The sequence below is a fragment of the Triticum aestivum genome, chromosome 7D (assembly GCF_018294505.1).
Source record: "Triticum aestivum cultivar Chinese Spring chromosome 7D, IWGSC CS RefSeq v2.1, whole genome shotgun sequence".
Classification (NCBI taxonomy): domain Eukaryota; kingdom Viridiplantae; phylum Streptophyta; class Magnoliopsida; order Poales; family Poaceae; genus Triticum; species Triticum aestivum.
Window position 1 is genome coordinate 138,538,459 of NC_057814.1, and position 14,613 is coordinate 138,553,071.

The 14,613-nt window shown below is 46.0% G+C and overlaps 1 protein-coding gene across 1 annotated transcript; it reads right to left on the reverse strand.

The window, feature by feature from the left end:
* Nucleotides 1–2,075: 2,075 nt before the first annotated feature.
* Nucleotides 2,076–5,280, reverse strand: LOC123167143 (2,3-bisphosphoglycerate-dependent phosphoglycerate mutase 1). The gene is made up of 9 exons (XM_044584975.1): nt 4,973–5,280; nt 4,457–4,692; nt 4,143–4,366; nt 3,937–4,055; nt 3,678–3,834; nt 3,305–3,406; nt 3,085–3,204; nt 2,479–2,526; nt 2,076–2,383 (listed from the first exon to the last, which is right to left on the reverse strand). The coding sequence occupies exons 2-8, from the start codon at nt 4,689–4,691 to the stop codon at nt 2,482–2,484; spliced, it is 1,002 nt and encodes a 333-aa protein (XP_044440910.1). The 5' UTR covers nt 4,692; nt 4,973–5,280; the 3' UTR covers nt 2,076–2,383; nt 2,479–2,481.
* Nucleotides 5,281–14,613: the final 9,333 nt, after the last annotated feature.

Genomic DNA, 14,613 nt, shown 5'->3' on the forward strand with positions numbered 1-14,613 from the left:
CAGTGTTCTAATTTCTGGGCCCACATGTCATCCAAATGAACGAATCTATTCCCCGCATCGGCCGCCGCTCCCACCAGCTGACCAGCCCACCTGAGCGGCATCCTTTATAGAGTAACACCATATGCTCTCTACTCTATCTCGGTTTACAAGTCTTGCACGTGTATCTAGATCGTTAATTTGACCAACTTAATAAAAGGCATACATTACAAAAAATATATCATTAAAAACTTTAGATATTATATTTTTTAATGATATAATTTTTATGTTAAAAATTTATTTTATATAGGTTAAATTGACGACCTAGATACACGTGCAAGCCTTGTGAATTGAGATGGAGGTAGTAGTTTTTAAAAAGCCTATATTTAGTTGAGCTCTTCATTTAAAATTGAGTCATCCGATTTTAATCGGGTCAACAATTTCTCAAAGCTTATTTATTTATTTTGTTATACTATACACTATGTTTCCTAATTTGTAAGGCTTATTGAGGTCTTTAGTTTATAATTGTGTCAACTGATTTTAACCGGGTCAACAAATGTCTTAAGGAGCTTTTCCTTTCAATTCTTTTAATTCTCAATGTTCCTTAATTTTGAAAAAAAAAAATTTAGTTGAGGTATTCAATTTTAATTTGGTTTACGTTTTTGATCATGGCAACGATTTTTCAAATCAATCAACAATAACCGGCCTATAAAAATATATCAATGCCGCACACCCTAAAAAAAGAAGCGTCACCATGTGATACTGTAGCATCAATATAGTGCATGCTGCCATCGACGCAGAAATTTCTTCACATAAATATACGGTGGCTAGCGGATAACACAGATATAACCACACCATGAAAGGACCATCAAATCACTACAGTATATAATAAAAATAAAACACGGTTTATTGTCTGCCCCACCCGCCAAACTAAATAGTCCATCAGTTTCAAAATATAAGGGGTATTAATTTTTTGAAAAGTCAAAATTCTTTAACTTTGACCAAGTTCACAGCAAGAAATATTGAATTCTTTAACTTTGACCAAGTTCACAGCAAAAAATATCCATGATATTAAACAAAGAAGTATGGAAACTCATTTCATGATGAATCTAATCATACAGATTTGATATTATAAATTTTGATATATTTCTCCATAAATTTTGATATATTTTAAAACAGAGTGAGTGATTTTTTTGAGAAACCCAACAACACCAACGGCGCAACAAAGCGCGTCCAACCCTTCTGGTAAAAAAAACAAAGACCAAGCCTGAACCCGTATGAACGGAACTAAAATCACTTGTCGAAACTGAAAGACCGAATTAAATTCAATTGCGTCGGTCTTCCTCTCTAGATGACCGTACCCAGATAGATCGAATTAGCACAATTCTCTGGTTGTTTGTGGCACAAATAGCACAATCCCCGGTCTTCCGCGGATGTTTATAGCACAAGTCTTGTTGAATACGCCTACGACATACACATGTTGGAACTCTAAATTTTGGTTGCATAAACTGTTACACATACTTATACCAAATTCTTGGAAGACCGAAAAGATCAATAGACCGAACGGAGCAAACCGAAAAGACCGAATGCCCAGGCTTGCTGCCCACCTCCCATTGGCAATGCTCAATACAAAAGCAAGCACCATCCATACCATGGTGCCAAGAGCGCAGTTCGCAGCCCCGCGCACGGTCACCGGCATCGGCATGGCAACTGGAGATGCTCCGTGCACGTTCCCAACGAGGTATCCGACATGGCATGTGTCTGGGTAGTGAAGCCGACGGCGAGACCCACGAGAGCGCAAGGCCTGGCGATGAAGGGGCATACAGCCACATCAGCATGGTAGCAGGTGGCGCCTCTCATGACAACATCTTGGGTGCCACGGATGGGGGAGCTGGAACAATGGCACCGCATCGACGCGGAGTTGGGATATGGGAGGTGTCCTCCGCGACGTTCCCTGTGTCGACCCCGACCCTCGATCCGGGTCGATGTTCCCGGTACAGGGGACGTGGCACTGTTCCCCGTTCCCAGCAACTACGTGGCGTTCCCATGGTGGTGAGGGCCATCCATGAGTCCATTCATCAAACTCATATCAAGACGGCTCAAAGGGAATGCTACCACTCTCCAGTAAATTCAGTTTACATATACAACATAGGGGCTTATGTTACCCCTTTGTAGATCAGTTACATAGATTTCGGTGTTACAGAAGAAAGTTTCCAGATTGTGATTTTTCCCCTTCTAGCTCCTAGTAAAAAAAGTGCTTCTGGGAAGAAACTTTCCAGATTGTGATTTTTCCCCTTCTAGCTCCTAGTAAAAAAAATGCTTTTGGGATTTGAAATCCCCCCTAACCGGTTCTCAGCTAAATAATGGCATGTTCGACAAATACCGTGCCACGGTAAATCTATAAGGCCTGAAAATACACCAATTAAAAAACACAAATTTAGCAGATAGCCATATTGGGATACTCTTTGGCAGTCAAACATCACATTCTTACAACTTACTGACCTTTCACTGGACCATACTATCAAGTGTGTCTCTGTACGTAGCCAAGTTCTGCATAAGAGAAACCAGTCTCAAAACACACATATAAAAACACTACAAAGCTAAAGAAAATTAAGTAAAACAGAAGCCTTAAACATTAAACAGTGGTCAGTATGAACTTAATACAAAACTTATATATAATGCAGGATATATGTACTGCAACTGAAGATTCTATATAGAGGTTAATACTTCTTCTATATGAAGGTTAACAGTGTAAGCAAGAGTGATAATAACATACTATCTGGAAGTTGTTCACGCAGAGGAATGGAAGCTATCACTTATCAGCATCAAATGTTAAGACAGACCTTACTTCAATCAAATGCTTCTATTCCTTTTGTTTTTACGTTTTAAAATAAACAATGCCGTCAATCACAATGCTGACACTGATTAATGTATCAAACCAATTTTATAGTCAACTTGATGTCTGATTGAAATCATGTGGCTTGAGATTATTCAGATCCAGCCACCAGGGCAGTTATATACCTTTATTGGTGCCAATCAGTTTGTTTTAATATATACTGCAGATAAAAATTGTTTTACCGAGGGATGTGAAATGGAGAAGACCCTTACCCTTGTATAAGCATAAACACTTGCTTCAGAAGGTCCTACCGGGCTCCCCCGTCTAATAAACTCGCCTTCCTTAAATATGTAGAGCATAGGAATGCCTGTTGACAACTCAAGGCTGATTACCTGAAGAGAAGAGTGTCAGTCCCAATTTCAGCACAATGCAATGAGGAGCCAAATCAAACGAGGAGGCGGAATACAAACTATTTATACAAGAATAGGTCACCTCCTGGGAAGTCAATTTGTCTAGATGCATTATGATTGATCGAAGTGAGTTTGCATGTGCAGCAACCATCACATGCTTTCCAGCCGTGAGGTGGGGAACAACCTATCAGACAACCACTTCAAATATTAGGAACTAGAATAACAGTTGCAAAGTACAAAACAAACTACAAAAATCAGTCCAATATTTGTTTGGTCTAATATTTGATATCAGGTTGGGCAATTCTAACAATAGAAACAAATTAATATGTATTGCATTTTATTCTTCAGCATAGTTTGGATGCTCGTGATTCAAGTTATTTTTCTTGCTGTAAGGCTCGTATCATCCGACAGACAGTGAATATGCACAATTCGTTAGTGTAGACATATATCCTTACCTGATCTTTGAAATAAGAAACGGCTCTGTCTGCGCACATCTCTAGGCTCTCACCATTTGGGGGAGGAGTGTCGTAACTACGGCGCCATTCATGAACTTGTTCTTTGCCAAACCTATCTGCAGTTTCTTGCTTATTGAGACCTTGCAACTCACCATACCTGGAAAATGCCATGGGGTGTTTTAGGCGACAAAACTTTAAGTTACTATGCACATTACCTGATTGGCCAGCTAAATCATGGTAACAGGAGACAAACTCTTACATCCTTTCATTCAGTTGCCAAGCTGTTATAACAGGAATGGACTGCTCTTTTGTATCTTCACTGTATATCTTACTCCAACTTTGAGCTTGTTCGCTCTCCTTATGTGTGATAATTGGAACCTGCAGAAACATAAACAGGCCCCTCAGTACAATTGCCCAGAACAGTGGATATAAGTACCGCGTTTGTTAAAGCAAAGACAAGACAACCTTCTTGCGCCGATGCTGCATCATGGCAAGCATTGCAGTCATCTGAGAACGAATCATCGCCGACGTGAATATTACATCGATCGGAATGTTGCATATCCTCTTACCCGCCTCGATGGCCTCATCCACGCCCTTCGGTGTCAGGGGCACATCGACGCAGCCAGTAAACAGATTTTTCTCATTCCACATCGACTCGCCGTGCCGGATCAGTATAAGGGAACTCTCACCTGCATTCAGAAAAGGATAACAGCTTTATGGAACTGCATCTGTGTGCTGAAAAAAAAATCAGTCTATTATAATAAACTCGTGAGAATTACTTGATTTCTTGGGGCTGTGGTCTCCCTTGCCATTCGAGGGTAGGTGAACCGGGTCGATGACCGAAGACTGGGAGCCCGACGCACAAACCAGACCCAACTTTCTGTTGCCTGAGCAGCAACTTCCAACTGAAACCAAGCGCACATTGGCTGTTCTCCTGTCCAATCTAGAGTTCTTGCTGTTCCACCGGTGGGATTGTGCAGACACTATGACATTGTGAGATGTAGCCGCGGCCATTCTGATTCCAGCAAAATACAAGCAAACAATTCATTAGTCGGCTGCATCTGTATACCTGTTTCGCACCTAGGATTGTGCAATTCTTGATTATCTTATTGAGACGAGCAATTCTTGGATGAACAAATTGACGCAATAAATCACAGCTCAAACAGTCCAGCCCAAAACAATAGCAATGAACCCCCTGCTTCAGCCGCAGTTGTTTCAGAAAGAACAGACCGCCCCCAGGCCGGTGATAAAGAACGCTTTCAGAAAGACGGAACCGGGACCTCAAGTAAGCGCACCTCAAGAACCCAATGTGGAGGCCTTGCTGGAGACCTGGAACCGAGGAGCTCGGCGAAACCAAGTCGAGGGGGGCACGTCGGAGAGATCTAGAGCGGCGGGGGCGAGAGGGCCGAGGACAGCAACGAGAAAACCGAGGAAAAGCCTGTCGCGCGCGCTCTTCAGTTCTTGGTTGCGCAGGCGCGTGGGCTTGTTTGGTTTCTGTCTTCTGTAGATCGACGGGGGAGGCTCTCTGTTCTGGTTATTTGAAGGAGGAAGAAACGGCATTGCCCTGTGGGGGGCGACAATGGGAAAATAGGGGCCGGAGCAAACTGGCAACGACTGTGTTAGGGTTGGTGGCATATTAGCACGTGAGCCACATGGAACCAATCGGTGACTTTGTTAATATATAATCCAACTCCTTAATTACCCGTACATTGCCCGCGCCGTCATGGTCGCCAGTCCCTCCTCCTTCCTACCCTAGCCGCCGCTGCGTACAGCCCGTGGCGATCAATGACGGTGGAATCATCTTCTCATATGCTCCTCTGAAAGAACATGCGATGCCCCCATGTTTGGTTTTGGTAATTGATGACAATCTCTATGGACTAATGGTTGCCTTGAGTTATATTTGAAGGATTTGTCCATAGGCATTTCTTGAAGTCCATGTGTTGGTTTCAAGGAGTTTATGTGGTGACCAAGGTGTTATTAAGGAATTATCCAAAGATTGGTCATGTGAGAGTAGAGCTTATTGCAAGCATGTCTTGAAGAAGAAGATTGTGTGATCATTCATGTTTACCTTCAAGACATCATCCAAATGAAGAGAGTTGGAAAGAGTCAAGGTTGATCAAGACTAAGTCAAGAGTGAATCAAGTTGATCAACACACAAAGCGCACAAGATGTACCGAGAGGGATCAAGCGATCCCATGGTGTGGTAAGCATTGTCGATTACGCTTTGTGTACTAACCCATGATCTTCGTGAGAGTTCTTTGTGGGGTTAGGTTGCGGTGTGCAAGTTCAAGTGAAGCATCATGAAGAGATCAAATGCTTGAAGCTTGCCGTCCATTCTGGCAACAATGGACTTGTGAAGATGTTGCGGTGTGCAAGTTCAAGTGAAGCATCATGGAGAGATCAAATGCTTGAATCTTGCCGTCCATTATGGTGACAATGGACTTGTGAAGATGTGCGGAAGAGTGGCTCACCCATAGTGGAGTATGGGGGAGCAATCAACTAGTCTTCATCGAGCCAACACAACCAAAAAAGGTGGTCCAACTTGAGGGAGTCAAGATCGTCATCATCTAGCTCAAGTGGACCATGTGCAAGGCAAAGGTTTGCTCTTGATAGGTTTTCTATTTTACCGGTCTCATGATGGTAGTTGGGAGACCGGGTTATAGGATCGATTGCTGTACTATCAAGGGGGGCTCTCGATGAGTAGCTTGATCGTATCGTTCATAGAGAGCTCAAACCATTGCATCCTTGCATCATCTTTGTTGGTTCTTGTTTGGTTCTTCTCTTTGTGAGTTTTGGAGCTTATGGTCATCTTGATGACAAGCTCGAGTTCATCGAAAACGGAGTTCACTCGCATCTTCTATGATGTTTTCGATGTTGGAGGTTATGCCGGTTCTTCTCGGTTGGAGGTTTCACTCCTCTATTTGTTGGCATACCTCCCCTGCCTCTTCTTACTATAACCAGTCGCTGTTTTGATGCTACTCATCGTCTTGTATCCAACAAGCTTGAGTTTGCTTAATTCGGAGCTCATATGAAGAAGTTATGGCAGTTGTGGTTTTCTCCCTGCGGTAGTACCGCGGCCAGAGCGGCAGTACCGCTTATCGCCCCAAGCGGTAGTACCGCTGTCCAAAGCGGTAGTACCGCCCATGGCCATAAGCGGTAGTACGGCTACGGTTCCGCGCTGGTACCGCCTCGATTTTGGGTCTTGCATTTTTCGTGTCGAGTTTTGCAGTAGTTGCACGGCAGTAAGGCACGGCAGTTCCTCCTATAAGCGGTAGTACCGCTCCGGTCGGGCGGTAGTACCGCTACTGCTTTTTTGGTCCCGTGTTCTGCTCCTCCAGCGGTAGTACCGCTGGGGTGCGCGGTACTACCGCCCCAAGGTTCATGTTTGGTTGCTCCTTTTCCCTGCTTCTTCCGCCAGAGCGGTAGTACCGCTAGTGGAGCGGTAGTACCGCTCGTGTGCGGGCTGAGCACATAACGGTTGGTTTTTTCCCTTTCTATAAAAGGGGGTCTTCTTCCCCAATGAACCTTATCCCTTGAGCTCGTGTTCTTCCCCCATTGTTGACCTTCTCCGAGCTTGCTAACTCTCAATCCCTCCATGGATTCTTGCTAGTTTTTGAGGGAAAAGAGAGAGGAGATCTAGATCCACATTTCCACCAATCATTTTCTCCTCTATGTGAGGGGAACCCCTTGGATCTAGATCTTGGAGTTCTTGGTGTTCTCCTTCTTGTTCTTCCTCTCATTTTCCTCCCTAGCATTAGTTGCTTCGGTGGGATTTGAGAGAGAAGGACTTGGGCACTCCGTGTGCCCTTGCCATTGCATTTGGTGCATCGGTTTGAGTTCTCCACGGTGATACGTGGAAGTTACAAGTTGAGAAGCTTATTACTCTTGGGTGCTTGGTGCCCTTGAGCTTGTTCCTCTTGGGTGCTTGGGCGCCCTAGACGGTTGGTGGTGTTTGGAGCTCAATCATTGTGGTGTAAAGCTCCGGGCAAGCGTCGGGGTCTCCAATTAGGTTGTGGAGATCGCCCCGAGCAATTTGACGGGTACCGGTGACCGCCCCCAAGGGTTGCCAAAGTGTACGGGTTCGGTGACCGCCCCCAAGGGTTGCCATTTGTACGGGTTCGGTGACCGCCCTCAAGGGTCCCTTAGTGGAATCACGGCTTCTTGCATTGTGCGAGGGCGTGAGGAGATTACGGTGGCCCTAGTGGCTTCTTGGGGAGCATTGTGCCTCCACACCGCTCCAAACGGAGATTAGCATCCGCAAGGGTGTGAACTTCGGGATACATCGTCGTCTCCGCGTGTCTCGGTTATCTCTTACCCGAACCCTTTACTTATGCACTTTAATTTGTGATAGCCATATTGTTTCTTGTCATATATCTTGCTATCACTTAGTTGTTCATCTTGCTAAGCATAAGTCGTTGGTGCACATAGGTGAGCGTAGTTGTTGTAGGTTTTGTGCTTGTCAAATTAACCGCTAGGTTTATTCCGTATTTGTTCAAGCCTAAACCGTAATTATTTTAAAGCGCCTATTCACCCCCCCTCTAGGCGACATCCACGATCTTTCACCCTCGTCTCCTTAGTTCCAACCTTGTTGATCCCAACCGGAGCACCGGGCTCGTCGCCATGTGGTGCGTGCGACGGTCTCCCATTTTCCCATGACGTAGGTGGTGTTGAATGAGTGCAACATTTAGTAGGGCATCACCGTGATACCCTCCGCCCCCGGCGACAAGCTCGGTCGGTCGCTAGCCACTCGCGCGGCTGCAGTGACCACTTTCTTCACTACGAGCGTTGTTGGACTTACTTCAACCGATACTACAACGTGGAGCACCGAGGATGACGACACCCTCCACTGCTTCCAGCACCTAGAAGCTTGCCCAGAACTCAACACATCCTTCGTGGACGAGGCAAATGGTACAAGTGATGGTGTGTCGGAGGACCCCCGTTCTTCCTCACTGGGCTTGGGATCCCCCGGTCGTCTGCACGCGACAATGTGAGGCGATGTGTCAGAGGCGACAAGAAGTAACCAAGATTGGGAAGTAGCGGCGATGTCGAGAATAGCCGACGAGGGCATCGTCCGACCATACCAAAGATTCCTCCTCCTTGATACGTTGGTCACTTGGTGGTACGCTGCCACAAGCAAGGATGGTAGAGCAAGAAGCGATGTGTGATGGTGTTGTCCGATACACATCTTTCACCGGGTGCCAGCTGAAAGGACTACGTTGGATTGTCGAAACCTCCTGAACTGGGGTTGTTTGCAGTGAAGGTGACCTTTCTTTCTCATCAATGACTGTCGTTGTTGAGCTCCGTCTAGGCTTCTCGGCTTTTTCATTACTAGAACAATGTCCGTGCGTTGCAACGGGATATAAATATTCTAATACGTTAACTTGCGATTTACCTGTCAATAATAATGCGATTGTGTAAATAAATGTTCATCAAATTCTGACCATGAATTACCTTATATTTTGATTAAAACTTTGGTAAGCGAATTAAAATGAAATTGGTTCAGAAGGTAAGTAAATTAAGGTGATTGATTATCATATACATGAAAGGTTGGACAAAGAGGTGATGGGAAGAAGGATGAAATGAGAACCTTAGGGTGTTTTTAAGTAGTAGAGATTCTTTTTGGGTACTTGGCCAAGCGGTAAGTGAAGCGCGCGCTAAATGTTGCCAAAGCCCAGCATAGGGGCTGAAAATCGCGGAGGGACACAGAGTATTGCGAAAACCTGTTCAATATCGGGGTTAGATTCAATGTTTGAGCGCTCGTCTGGCCGAATGCTTCTAGAACAGATACAGACATACAGTTTAGAACAGATACGAGCGATGCGTCTGAATATGAGCTCAAAAAGAAGACCTACTACGTCATTCAACCCTTGCTTTGTTTAGCGGCGGAACCACCACCAGCTTTGTGAGTCTTGCTGCGCAGCTGGACGTGTGCTCCAGCTCAAGCTGTTTCCCTTTGACCAGCATCTCTGCGTTCACCAACTGCCAACCTGTTCCTCATATCCCACGGATATTCTCCTATTTCGCGAAGATTCGCGGCGCGCACCTGCAAACTTGGCGTCACAGATTTGGGTCGTGCGTGCACACCTGCATGCCAATGCCAGGAGCGGGCACCAGAGCTTCGACCTTTTGACCTGGCCGGCCTCTAGACCAGACCGGCCAAGACGGAACGGGTCGCGCGAACGGATAAAATTAAAAGAAGGGAAAACTTTGTTTTTGCCATTCTAGTTTTGCTCACTTTGCTTATGCCACTTTACAATTTGACATTTCACTTTTGCCACTTTTAGATTTTGACAATACATCACAAATATCATTCCGTGGCAAAAACAATAATTTTCCATTTCACTTTTGCCACTCTTAGATTTTGGCAATGTATCACCATTGCCACTCTAAAATTATTGCTTTTGCCACTGAATGGCAATTGTGATGTATTCTCAAAAACTAAGAGTGGCAAAAGTAAAATCTAAAATTTTAGAGTTGCATAAGCAAAGTGGTCAAAAGCTAGAGTGGCAAAAACAAAGTTTTCCCTTAAAAGAACAGTCGCCTCGTGATCATTGGATGAAGCTGCGGATGCGGGATGACCGTGTAATCTCCCCCAAATGACCCGTCACCTTTGCAACAAATGTGTTGTTGCAGTTTTTCTGCAACAGAGGTCTAGTTGTAAAAAAAATTCACAACAAAGGTCATGTTACATAACTTTTTAAAACAGTTTTTTTTTTCCTTTGAACCTATTGTAACAAGAGCCTTTTTTGTTGCAAAAACACCCTGTTGCACAAAACAAAAATCAAGTGTGGATCCCACTCCATGCCGTTCGGCAGCAACGTTAGACGCAGGCCAAGTCGGGGACAATCGAGGGGTGGAGGCTGCCAAGGCAATGCAGCATCGATCTCGCCGGAGCGGCGCAGGTGGGAGGCAGCTCGGCCAAGGTCTTCGGACGGCTGGTGGAGAGGCGACCAATGGCCGAGGAGATGGAGCAGGAGAGAGGGTCGGGCCCGACGTCGGAGGAGATAAAGGAGGATAGAGCGGAGGGTCGATGACGGAGGAGAAGGAGGAGGAGAGCATGCTCGTCCGCACCGGCGCCGGCGCGTCTGGTGGCGCATGTGTCTGAAGACTCTGCGGATCCAGATCTTGCAACAAGCTAGTTGTTGCGAGGGAGAAAATTGCAACAGCGGCCCAGTTGGAAACCTAGGCTGTGGAAAGGGGATGCTTCCAAGCCATCTGATTAAAGAAAGATCCGATGGCCGAGAGGCGATTGATGTGTGCAGAAAGATCGGTCGGGTGAACAGAAGTGTTTTCTTTTTTTGAAAGACCGTGGATTGCCTTTAAAAGTTTTCTATCTGTAAACCTAAAAAAAGAGTCTAGTTTTTAAATAGGGAATGAAACGAAGTGGAAGCATTGTCACATTTGTTTCTGATTTTTTTGCCGAAGAGAAAACAAGTATGAAATCTCGGGAAATGAATACTGCCGTAAACGGTCACATCAACATCACAGATATATTACAAACACGGATATTGAAAGATCGTGGATGTTGCCTAGAGGTGGGGGGGGTGAATAGGCGCTTTAAAATAATAACGGTTTAGGCTTGAACCAATGCGGAATAAACCTAGCGGTTACACCTACAACAACTAGGCTCACCTATATGCACCAACAACTTATGCTAAGCAAGATAAACAACTAAGTGATAGCAAGATATATGACAAGAAACAATATGGCTATCACAAAGTAAAGTGCAAGTAAAGGGCTCGGGTAAGAGATAACCGAGGCACGCGGAGACGACGATGTATCCCGAAGTTCACACCCTTGGGGGTGCTAATCTCTGTTTGGAGCGGTGTGGAGGAAAAATGCTCCCCAAGAAGCCACTAGGGCCACCGTAATCTCCTCACGCCCTCGCACAATGCAAGATGTCGTGATTCCACTAAGGGACCCTTGAGGGCGGTCACCGAACCCGTACAAATGGCAACCCTTGGGGGCGGTCACCGAACCCGTACAAATGGCAACCCTTGGGGGCGGTCACCGAACCTGTACACTTTGGCAACCCATGGGGGCGGTCACCGGAACCCGTCAAATTGCTCGGGGCGATCTCCACAACCTAATTGGAGACCCCGACGCTTGCCCGGAGCTTTACACCACAATGATTGAGCTCCGAACACCACCAACCGTCTAGGGCGCCCAAGCACCCAAGAGGAACAAGCTCAAGGGTACCAAGCACCCAAGAGTAATAAGCTTCTCAACCTGTAACTTCCACGTATCACCGTGGAGAACTCAAATCGATGCACCAAATGCAATGGCAAGGGCACACGGAGTGCCCAAGTCCTTCTCTCCAAAATCCCACCAAAGCAACTAATGCTAGGGAGGAAAATGAGAGGAAGAACAAGAAGGAGAACACCAAGAACTCCAAGATCTAGATCCAAGGGGTTCCCCTCACATAGAGAAGAAAGTGATCGGTGGAAATGTGGATCTAGATCTCCTCTCTCCTTTCCCCCCAAAACTAGCAAGAATCCATGGAGGTATTGAGAGATAGCAAACTCGAAGAAGGTCAACAATGGGGGAAGAACACAAGCTCAAAGGATAAGGTTCATTAGGGAAGAAGACCCTCTTTTATAGGTGGGGAAAAATCCAACCGTTATGCTCACAGCCCGCATAGAGCGGTACTACCGCTCGACCTCACGGTACGACCGCTAGGGGTAGCGGTACTACCTCAAGGGGTAGCGGTACTACTGCTTGCGAGCGGTACTAAAAAATACATCCGTGCCTACCACCGCAGGACTTGTGACGAGTTTTTGGTCCGGAGCGGAAGTAGCCACGGAAGTAGCCGCGGTAGTACCGCTCCCAAGAGCGGTAGTAAAAAATTACATCCCCTCCAAGCGGTAGTACCGCTCCCACGAGCGGTAGTACCGCTGCAGCTTTTATAAGGACACCAAAACTGACACAATTTCTGCAAACGGACTCCGAATTCAACGAAACCAAGTTTGTTGGAAAGCTAGCGACAAGGAATAACACAATATTGATAGAAATAATAAAAATAAGCAAATTAGAAAAGGCCCATAAGAAAATGGTGAGAACCCTTCCTTGAATAAGACCGGTAAAACCTCCAACACCGAAAACACAATAGAAGAAGCATGTGAACTCCGTTTTCGATGAACTCGAGCTTGTCATCTAGATGATCATAAGATCTAAGACTCATAAAGAGAACCAAACAAGAACCAAGAAAGATGATGCAAGGATGCAATGGTTTGACCTCTTTGCGAACGATATGATCAAGCTACTCATCAAGAGCCCCCCTTGATAGTACGGCAATCGATCATATAACCCGGTCTCCCAACTACCACCATGAGACCGGTAAAATAGAAAACCTATCAAGGGCAAACCTTTGCCTTGCACAAAGTCCACTTGAGCTAGATGTAGACGATCTTGCCTTCCTCAAGTTAGACCACCTTTCTTGATTGCGTTGGCTCGGTGAAGACTAGTAGATTGCTCCCCCATACTCCACTATGGGTGAGCCACTCTTCGGCACATCTTCACAAGTCCATTGTCACCACAATGGACGACAAGCTTCAAGCACTTGATCTCTTCATGATGCATCACTTGAACTTGCACACCGCAACCTAACCCCACAAAGAACTCTCACGAAGACCATGGGTTAGTACACAAAGCGTAATTGACAATGCTTACCATACCATGGGATCACTGGATCCCTCTGAGTACATCTTCTATGCTTTGTGTGTTGATCAACTTGATTCACTCTTTGACTTAGTCTTGATCAACCTCTCACAAGACCAATCTTTAGATAATTCCTTGAATAGCACCTTGTTCGACACAAACTCTCCTTGAAACCAACACATGTACTCCAAGAAAAGCCTATGGACAAAACCTTCAAATATAACTCAAGGCAACCATTAGTCCATAGAGATTGTCATCAATTACCAAAACCAAACATGGGGGCACCGCATGTTCTTTCAGATATAAAACGAAAGTTTATAGGGACAATAAAACCACTTGATCCATACGGAAAACACACAACTAGGCTAACAAACTCGTTAAATTGCTAAGACAATTAGTCCGCTACAAGCAAATAAATCATAGGAAACTTTAAGGAGTGGAAGGGGTCAAACACGACGATTGGGGAGCTTCGACCAAGGATGAATGTTAGCTGTGAGTGTTAGAAGGGAGAGAGGGATTTGGTGGAATAGTTGGTTGTATTGCTTGAGCCTCATAGGCATATATATAGGAGTACATGATCATCTTAGAGTACAAGGCAAGGTAGAATAATATCCTACGCTATCCTAGCTTTCCTAATAATCACGATACTCAACATTCCCCCACAGTCACAACGGTAGCGATGCAGACAGTGAGACTGGAGAAGAATTCGAAGGTAAGCCGATGGACACCCCCACCCCCCACAGTCGTAACGGTCGACACATTGCGGAAGCCGTGGCTGGAGTGGAAACCGACGAGGTTGCTCAAGCAAGGAGGTAGCCCTTTGTGCCGTTTGTCGAGGTAACCGAGAGCGTAGGTGGTGTAGCCGTGCGAAGAATGCCGTGGTCGATGTCGAGTCGGGGTGGCCGGTGTCGAGGAAGTCGCCATGGAGCCGCGGGCACAAGGAGGCGCCGAGTTAGTCATGGGTGCAGTGATGTCGAGGTAGTGGTGCACCGAAAGGAGGATGGTGTTGACGAGGCGTCGCACCGGGTGTGCCAAACCCGGGGACACGTCGTAGATGAAGGCACACGTCGGTGTTGCCAGCACCGGACATGCGAAGACGGATGAAGACGAAGTTGACAAAGCACCGCACCAGGCTTGCCAGCCCCAGGGACACGTCGTAGACGAAGGCACGCATCGGTGTTGCCAGCACCGGGCATGCGTAGACGAGGGACCTGCACGAGCTGTACGCCATGTCGAGGAGTCGGAGGGGCCAGCGGAGAAGGAGACTTGACCACGTTTG